The 10001-nt window shown below is 49.1% G+C and overlaps 1 protein-coding gene across 1 annotated transcript in view; it reads right to left on the reverse strand.

Moving 5' to 3' along the window:
- The window catches only part of LOC140264890 (chromodomain-helicase-DNA-binding protein 8-like), a gene marked incomplete at its 3' end in the record, with an annotated part of 36800 nt that extends 27279 nt beyond the window's left edge, over positions 1-9521 (reverse strand). Inside the window, exons 1-5 of the mRNA XM_072360788.1 lie at positions 9347-9521; positions 9099-9210; positions 7788-8024; positions 4059-4506; positions 1448-1537 (exon numbers count right to left, since the gene is read on the reverse strand). Coding sequence (XP_072216889.1) covers positions 1448-1518 — 71 coding nt within the window. The remainder of the gene's footprint in view (positions 1-1447; positions 1538-4058; positions 4507-7787; positions 8025-9098; positions 9211-9346) is intronic.
- Positions 9522-10001: the final 480 nt, after the last annotated feature.

The following is a 10001-nucleotide window of genomic DNA, read 5'->3' on the forward strand; positions in this document are numbered from 1 at the left end:
TTGGGGGCTTCAATATGGGGTTTGGGGGGCTCAATATGGGGTTGGGACCCCCAATATGGGGTTTGGGGGCCTCAAAATGGGGGTTGGGGGGCTCAAAATGGGGTTTGGGACCCCCAAAATGGGGGTTGGAGGCCTCAATATGGGGTTTGAGGGGCTCAATATGGGGTTTAGGACCCCCAAAATGGGGGTTGGGGGGCTCAAAATGGGGTTTAGGACCCCCAATATGGGGTTGGGGGCCTCAATATGGGATGTAGGACCCCCAAAATGGGGTTGGGGGCCTCAATATGGGGATGGGGGGCTCAATATGGGGGTTGGGGGGCTCAATATGGGGATGGGGGACCCCCATAATGGGGATGGGGGGCTCAATATGGGGGATGGGGGTCTCAATAGGGGGCTATGGGGGACCCCCGTAATGGGGATGGGGGGCTCAAAAGAGGGATGGGACCCCCAAGATGGGGTTGGGGGGCTCAATATGGGGGATGGGGGTCTCAATAGGGGGCTATGGGGGACCCCCATAATGGGGATGGGGGGCTCAATATGGGGGGTTAGGGGTCTCAATAGGGGAATTGGGGGCCTCAATATGGGGATGGGGGTCTCAATATGGAGATGGGGGTCTCAATAGGGGGATGGGGACCCCCATAATGGGGATGGGGGGCTCAATATGGGGGATGGGGGTCTCAATAGGGGGCTATGGGGGACCCCCATAATGGGGATGGGGGGCTCAATATGGGGATGGGGGGCTCAAAAGGGGGGTTGGGACCCCCATAATGGGGTTGGGGGCCTCAATATGGGGATGGGGGACCCCCATAATGGGGATGGGGGGCTCAATATGTGGGGTTAGGGGTCTCAATATGGGGGTTGGGGGGCTCAATATGGGGATGGGGACCCCCAAATGGGGTTGGAGGACCCCAAAATGGGTCTGGGGGATCCCAAAGGACTCATAATGGGGCTGGAAGACCCCCAAAATGGGGCTGGAAGACCCCCAAAATGGGGATGGGGACCCCCATAATGGGGGTTGGGGGCCTCAAAATGGGGATGGAGGACCCCAAAATGGGGATGGGGACCCCTAAATGGGAGTTGGGGGTCTCAATATGGGGATGGGGGCCACAATATGGGGATGGGACCCCCATAATGGGGATGGGGGCCTCAATATGGGGTTTGGGGGCTCAATAGGGGGATGGGGACCCCCATAATGGGGATGGGGGGCTCAATATGGGGTTTGGGACCCCCAAAATGGGGTTGGGGGTCTCAATATGGGGTTTGAGGGGCTCAATATGGGGTTTAGGACCCCCAAAATGGGGGTTGGGGGTCTCAATATGGGGATGGGGGCCACAATATGGGGATGGGACCCCCATAATGGGGATGGGGACCTCAATATGGGGATGGGGGGCAGAAATGGGGTTGGAGGACCCCAAAATGGGTCTGGGGTCTCCCCCATAGGACTCACCTGGCCATGGCCCCAGCCAAGACCTTGTCGGCCTGGTCCCCAATCACCTCCTGCCTCAGGTAATAGAGCATGCGAACCCGAAGCAGCACCCTGCCGACCCCAAAAGGAAAAACCCCATTAGATTTAGGGTCAAACATGGACATAAACTGAGAGATAAGGGGGACCCCATTAGAAAACCCAATAGAGAATGGGATCCCCATTAGAAAACCCAATAGAGAAGGGGATCCCCATTAGAAAACCCAATAGAGAAGGGGATCCCCATTAGAAAACCCAATAGAAAATGGGATCCCCATTAGGAAACCCAATAGAAAATGGGATCCCCATTAGAAAACCCAATAGAAAATGGGATCCCCATTAGAAAACCCAATAGAGAAGGGGAACCCTATAAGAAAACCCAATAGAGAAAGGGATCCCCATTAGAAAACCCAATAGAAAATGGGATCCCCATTAGAAAACCCAAGAAAGAAGGGGAATCCTATAAGAAAACCCAATAGAGAATGGGATCCCCATTAGAAAACCCAACATAGAATGGGATTCCCATTGGATAACCCAATAGAGAATGGGATCCCCGTTAGAAAACCCAAGAAAGAAGGGGAACCCTATAAGAAAACCCAACAGAAAATGGGATCCCCATTGGAAAACCCAATAGAGAAGGGGAACCCCATTAGAAAACCCAATAGAGAAGGGATCCCTATAAGAAAACCCAATAGAGAATGGGAACCCCATTAGAAAACCCAATAGAAAATGGGATCCCCATTAGAAAACCCAAGAAAGAAGGGGAACCCTATAAGAAAACCCAATAGAAATGGCATCCCATTAGAAAACCCAATAGAGAAGGGGAACCCTATAAGAAACCCAATAGAGAATGGGATCCCCATTAGAAAACCCAATAGAGAAGGGGAAACCCCATTAGAAATCCCATAGAAAATGGGATCCCCATTAGAAAACCCAACATAGAATGGGATCCCCATTAGAAAACCCAAGAAAGAAGGGATCCCATTAGAAAACCCAATAGAAAATGGGATCCCCATTAGAAAACCAACAGAAAATGGGATCCCCATTAGAAAACTCAATAGAGAAGAGGAACCCTATAAGAAAACCCAATAGAAAATGGGATCCCCATTAGAAAACCCAATAGAGTATGGGATCCACATTAGAAAACCCAATAGAGAATGGGATCCCCATTGGAAAACCAATAGAGAAGGGGAATCCTATAAGAAAACCCAACAGAAAATGGGAACCCCATTGGAAAACCCAATAGAGAATGGGATCCCCATTAGAAAACCCAATAGAGAAGGGGAATCCTATAAGAAAACCCAATAGAGAATGGGATCCCCATTAGAAATCCCAATAGAGAATGGGATCCCATTAGAAAACCCAATAGAGAATGGGATCCCCATTAGAAATCCCAATAGAGAAGGGGATCCCATTAGAAAACCCAATAGAAAATGGGAACCCCATTAGAAAACCCAAAGAAAATGGGATCCCCATTAGAAAACCCAATAGAGAAGAAGACCCCTGGAGAAAACCCAATAGAAAATGGGATCCCATTAGAAAACCCAATAGAGTATGGGATCCACATTAGAAAAACCCAATAGAGAATGGGATCCCCATTGGAAAACCCAATAGAGAATGGGATCCTCATTAGAAAACCCATAGAGAAGGGGATCCCCATTAGAAACCCAATAGAAAATGGGATCCCCATTAGAAAACCCAATAGAGAAGGGGAATCCTATAAGAAAACCCAACAGAAAATGGGATCCCCATTAGAAAACCCAATAGAAAATGGGATCCCCATTGGAAAACCCAATAGAAAATGGGATCCCCATTGGAAAACCCCAATAGAAAATGGGATCCCCATTGGAAAACCCAATAGAAAATGGGATCCCCATTAGAAAACCCAATAGAGATGGGGAACCCTATAAGAAAACCAATAGAGTATGGGATCCCCATTAGAAATCCCAATAGAGAATGGGATCCCCATTAGAAAACCCAATAGAAAATGGGATCCCCATTAGAAACCCAATAGAGAAGAGGATCCCCATTGGAAAACCCATAGAAAATGGGATCCCCATTAGAAAACCCAATAGAGAATGGGATCCCCATTGGAAAAAACCCATTGAAGTTTGGGTTCGCCAACAGATATCAGGACCCTATAAGAAATATACCCCATAATGGGACCCCAAAGCCCAAACCCCATAAGCAATAGGATTTGGGGTGTGATTTGGGACCCCCCCCCCCCCTTTAACTCACTTATTGCACTGATGGACCCCCCATTGGAACCCAACGGAGAATGGGATCCCCCATTGGAAAACCCAATAGAGAAGGGGAAACCCTATAAGAAAACCCAACAGAGAATGGGATCCCCATTAGAAAACCCAATAGAAAATGGGAGCCCCATTGGAAATCCCAATAGAGAATGGGATCCCCATTAGAAAACCCATCCAAGTTTGGGTTCGCCAATGGAAGAACCCAACAGATATCAAGACCCCATAAGAAAATATACCCCATAATGGGACCCCAAAGACTAAAACCTATGGATAATGGGACCCCAAAGCCCAAACCCCATAAGCAATAGGATTTAGGGTGTGATTTGGGACCTTTAACTCACTTATTGCACTGATGCTTGAGATGCTTCTTATAGCTCTCGTCTTGGAACAAGGCCTCGGGGTTGTATTTCCGGATCCATTCGGCTTTATGGACATCCACCGTGTTTTGGGATTTCACCTTCTTCCCTTTGCGACCCCGAGGGACGGGAACGGAAAAGTCCTATAAGAAACAAAGAGAGGATACGTTAAATAGGGACCCCCCCTAAATTAGAGGGTCCCATTTGCCCCCTATGGCACATCCAGGGCCTCACCCGAATGGTTTTGGAGCTCCTTGGCCTTGCCGTTCTCGTTAGGGCTGATGAGATCCCAAATGAAGGCCTTGATGCTCTCGTCGCCCGATAATGGAGGAGGCAATAAACCAAGATGGCCCTACAAATGGTCTCCACGTCCCGCTCCGTAAGGCGCCGCTTGAAGCGTCCGTGGGTCAGGATCTCCCTCCATCGACCCCATCTAAAAAAGGGGGGAGAAAGGGGTGGGAATTAATGGGGTGGGCAATGGGGACCCCAAAACCCAATGGGTTCCTCCATTAGGGGGTGGACAATGGGGGACCCCATAACCCGATGGGTTCCTCCATTGGGGATGGCAACCCGGGAATTAATGGGGTGGGCAATGGCGGACCCCATAACCCAATGGGTTCCTCCATTAGGGGGTGGGCAATGGGGGACCCCATAACCCGATGGGTTCCTCCATTGGGGCTGGAATTAATGGGGTGGGCAATGGGGGACCCCATAACCCAATGGGTTCCTTCCATTAGGGGGTGGGCAATGGGGACCCCATAACCCCGATGGGTTCTTCCATTGGGGATGGAATTAATGGGGTGGGCAATGGGGGACCCCATAACCCGATGGGTTCCTCCATTGGGGCTGGAATTAATGGGTGGGCAATGGGGGACCCCATAACCCAATGGGTTCCTCCTTTGGGGATGGCAACCTGGGAATTAATGGGTGTGGGCAATGGGGGACCCCATAACCCGATGGGTTCCTCCATTGGGGATGGAATTAATGGGGTGGGCAATGGGGGACCCCATAACCCGATGGGTTCCTCCATTGGGGATGGAATTAATGGGGTGGGCAATGGGGGACCCCGTAACCCGATGGGTTCCTCCATTGAGGATGGAATTAATGGGGTGGGCAATGGGGGACCCCATAACCCGATGGGTTCCTCCATTGGGGCTGGAATTAATGGGGTGGGCAATGGGGGACCCCGTAACCCGATGGGTTCCTCCATTGGGGCTGGCAACCCGAAAAGAGCTTGAAAATGGCGGTTTTTGGCACCAAAATGGTTCAAAATGGAGGTTTTTGGCTTCCAGTTGGCACCAAAATGGCTTAAAATGGTCATTTTCCCCCAAATTAGTTCCTGGTAGGCACCAAAATGGCTCAAAATGGTGATTTCCCCCCATATTTGCTTCCAATTGGCACCAAAATGGCTCAAAATGGTCATTTCACCCAAAAAAGGGCCCCAAATTCAGGCTCACCCTTAGACCAGCATCTACCGCGTCACCATCACCTCCCAAACCCCTTATTTTGTGCTTTTTTGCCCTTATTTTGTGCTTTTTTCACCCCAAAAAAGTGCCCCAAGTTGGGCTCACCCATAGACCAGCATCTACCGCGTCACCATCACCTCCCCAACCCCTTGTTTTAACCCTTATTTTGTGCTTTTTCACCCCAAAAATGAGCCCAAATTGGGCTCACCCATAGACCGGCATCTACCGCATCACCATCACCACCCAATCCCCTTGTTTTAACCCTTATTTGTGCTTTTTCACCCAAAAACGAGCCGAAATTCGGGCTCTCATTACCATCACCTCCCCAACCCTTTATTTTGTGCTTTTTTGCCCTCGTTTTGTGCTTTCTCACCCCAAAAATGGCCCCAAATTGGGCTCACCATAGACCAGCATCTACCGCGTCACCATCACCTCTCCAACCCCTTATTTTGTGCTTTTTCACCCCAAAAACGAGCCGAAATTCAGGTTCTCATTACCATCACCACCCCAACCCCTTGTTTTAACCCTTATTTTGTGCTTTTTCACCCCAAAAAAGGCCCCAAATTAGGGCTCACGTTACCATCACCAACCCAACCCCTTCTTTTGTGCTTTTTTTGCCCTTATTTTGTGCTTTTTCACCCCAAAAATGGCCCCAAATTGGGCTCACCATAGACCGGCATCTACTGCGTCACCATCACCTCCCCAACCCCCTTATTTTGTGCTTTTTCACCCCAAAAAAGGGCCCCAAATTGGGCTCACCCATAGACCAGCATCTACTGCATCACCATCACACCCCAACCCCTTGTTTTAACCCTTATTTGTGCTTTTTCACCCCAAAACGAGCCGAAATTCAGGCTCACGTTACCATCACCGACCCAACCCCTTCTTTTGTGCTTTTTTGCCGTTGTTTTTTCACCCAAAAAAGGCCCAAATTGGGCTCACCCATAGACCAGCATCTACTGCGTCACCATCACCTCCCAACCCCCTCTTACTTTGTGCTTTTTTGCCCTTATTTTGTGCTTTTTCACCCAAAAAACGAGCCGAAATTCGGGTTCTCTTTACCATCACCACCCAACCCCTTGTTTTAACCCTTCTTTTGTGCTTTTTTGCCCTTATTTTGTGCTTTTTCACCCCAAAAAGGGGCCCAAATTGGGCTCACCCCATAGACCAGCATCTACCGCATCACCATCACCACCCCATCCCCTTGTTTTAACCCTTATTTTGTGCTTTTTCACCCCAAAAAAGGGCCCCAAATTGGCTCACCCATAGACCAGCATCTAACCGCATCACCATCACCACCCCCAACCCCTTGTTTTAACCCTTATTTTGTGCTTTTTCACCCCAAAAACGAGCCGAAATTCGGGCTCTCATTACCATCACCTCCCCAACCCCTTATTTTGTGCTTTTTTGCCCTCGTTTTGTGCTTTCTCACCCCAAAAATGGCCCCAAATTGGGCTCACCCATAGACCCGGCATCTACTGCGTCACCATCACCTCCCCAACCCCTTATTTTGTGCTTTTTCACCCCAAAAAAGGGTCCCAAATTGGGCTCACCCATAGACCAGCATCTACCGCATCACCGTCACCACCCCAACCCCTTGTTTTAACCCTTATTTTGTGCTTTTTCACCCAAAAACGAGCCGAAATTCGGGCTCTCATTACCATCACCTCCCCAACCCCTTATTTTGTGCTTTTTTGCCCTCGTTTTGTGCTTTCTCACCCCAAAAATGGCCCCAAATTGGGCTCACCCATAGACCAGCATCTACCGCGTCACCATCACCTCCCCAACCCCTTATTTTGTGCTTTTTCACCCAAAAAAGGGCCCAAATTGGGCTCACCCATAGACCAGCATCTACCGCATCACCATCACCTCCCCAACCCTTGTTTTAACCCTTATTTTGTGCTTTTTCACCCCAAAAAAGAGCTGAAACCCAGGTTCTCATTACCATCACCACCCCAACCCCTTGTTTTAACCCTTATTTTGTGCTTTTTTTGCCCTTATTTTGTGCTTTTTCACCCCAAAAAGGGCCCAAATTTGGACTCACCCATAGACCAGCATCTACTGCGTCACCATCACCTCCCGAAACCCTTATTTTGTGCTTTTTTGCCCTTATTTTGTGCTTTTTCACCCCAAAAAAGGCCCCAAATTAGGGCTCACGTTACCATCACCTCCCCAACCCCTTCTTTTGTGCTTTGTTGCCCTCGTTTTGTGCTTTTTCACCCCAAAAAATGCCCCAAACTGGGCTCACCCGTAGACCAGCAGATGCTTCTCCACGCGGAAGCAGTCGGTGCGGCCGTAGGTGTGCAAGGCGTGCAAGGTGTGTTGCTGTTGTTGTTGCTGTTGTTGCCTGTCGTGCCTTTTGGCTTTGGGTTTCTCCTCATCCTCACTTTCCAAGGTCCGAAAACTCCACCAGGTCGTCGTCCCTCAACGTGCTGAAGTGCCTCGTCTGCTTGCGGACGCGCGGCGTGTCGATCACCAGGTTGTTCTATGGGAGGGGAGAAAAAACACACGCTAAATCGGGTTCTATGGCATCTAATGGGCACCCAAACGCATCCCAGAGGACACCAAATGCCTCCAGGTGGCCACAAATGACTCTAAAATGCCTCTAAAAATGCTTCCAGGTGCCTCTAAACATCTCCTGGAACCCAAAAACGCCTCTAAAATGCCTCTAAAATGCTTCTAAAATGCCCCAAAAATGGCCTAAAATGCCCTCTAAAACGACTCGAGGTGCCTCTAAACATCTCCTGAACCCCAAAAAATGCCTCCAGGTGGCCCAAACCGCCTCTAAAAATGCCTCTAAAACCCATCCAGGTGCCCCTAAACATTACCTGGAACGCGAAAACGCCTCAAATGCCCCTAAAACGCCTCTAAAATGCCCCAAAAATGGCCTAAAATGCCTCTAAAACGCCTCCAGGTGCCCTCTAAACGTTACCTGGAACCCCAAAAACGCCTCTAAAATGCCTCTAAAACACCCTAAAATGCCTCTAAAACGCCTCTAAAATGCCTCTAAAATGCCTCCAGGTGCCCCTAAACGTTACCTGGAACCCAAAAAACAGCTCTAAAATGCCTCTAAAATGCCTCTAAATGTTACCTGGAACCCAAAAATGCCTTAAACGCCTCTAAAATGCCTCTAAAATGCCCCCAAAAACGGCCTAAAATGCCTCTAAAATGACTCCAGTTGCCACTAAACGTTACTGAAACCCAAAAATGGCTCTAAAATGCCTCTAAAATGCCTCTAAACGTTACCTGGAACCCAAAAACGCCTCTAAAACGCCTCCAAAATGCCTCCAGGTGCCCTAAACATTACCTGGAACCCAAAAACACCTCTGAAACGCCCCAAAAACACCCTAAAATGCCTATAAATGCCTCCAGGTGCCCCTAAACATGTCCTGGAACCCCAAAAACACCCAAACGCCTCTAAAACGCCTCTAAAATGCCTCTAAATTGCCTCTAAAATGCCTCTAAAACACCTCCAGGTGCCCCCAAACACCTCTAGGTGCTCCCAAACGCCTTTAGATGCCCCAAAACACCTTTAGGTTCCTTCTCAGCCCCCGCTCACCTTGCTGTTGAGCAGATCAAGGTCTAAATCGGCTTTTTTCGCCCATTTTTGCCAAAAATTGGGGTCATCCAACGCGGATGTCGGTGCGGTTCTCCGAGGCGACGAAGCTGGCCTAATGGGGCAGGAGGAAAACAAGCCAGATATTAATTAAAACCCTACGAAACGAGGAAGAAAACGGGTTAAATAACCCTAAAAAGTGACACTGTAAAAATTGGGTTGAAAAGAAGGGATTTTGGGGGGGGCCCAACCTTGGCAAAAGTGGAGCCTTTCCCTTCGCTCTCGATGGTGATGGTGGTGGTGCGACGCAGCAGGATCTGATCGATGTCTTCCTCGCAGAACTTGGAGCCTTCGTCGTCCTCTTCCATGATGGCGGCGTAGGCGCCCTTACGGAGGAGGTCCTCGATCTCCTTCTTGGAGAACTGCTGGATCTATGGGGTGAAAGGGGGTTTATGGGGTGGTTATGGGGCCGTATGGGGTCCCAGACATCAATATGGGGAGGCTCATAATGAGTTTTGCTTGGGAAACCCCAAAACTTGGATCTTCGACCCATGTTTCTCAAGGAAAACCCAAAACTTGGGATATTTACCCCATATTTCCAATGGAGAACCCAAAAGTTGGGATATTCACCCATAATTCTCATGGAGAACCCAAAACTTGGCATGTTTACCCCATATTTCCAATGGAGAACCCAAAACTTGAGATCTTCGACCCATGTTTCTCAAGGAAAACCAAAACTTGGGATATTTACCCCATAATTCTCATGGAGAACCCAAAACTTGGGATATTCGCCCCATAATTCTCATGGAGAACCCAAAACTTGGGATATTCGCCCCGTATTTCCAATGGAGAACCCAAAACTTGGATATTCACCCCATAATTCTCATGGAGAACCCAAAACTTGGA

The sequence above is a fragment of the Excalfactoria chinensis genome, unplaced genomic scaffold (genome assembly GCF_039878825.1).
Source record: "Excalfactoria chinensis isolate bCotChi1 unplaced genomic scaffold, bCotChi1.hap2 Scaffold_334, whole genome shotgun sequence".
Lineage (NCBI taxonomy): Eukaryota > Metazoa > Chordata > Aves > Galliformes > Phasianidae > Excalfactoria > Excalfactoria chinensis.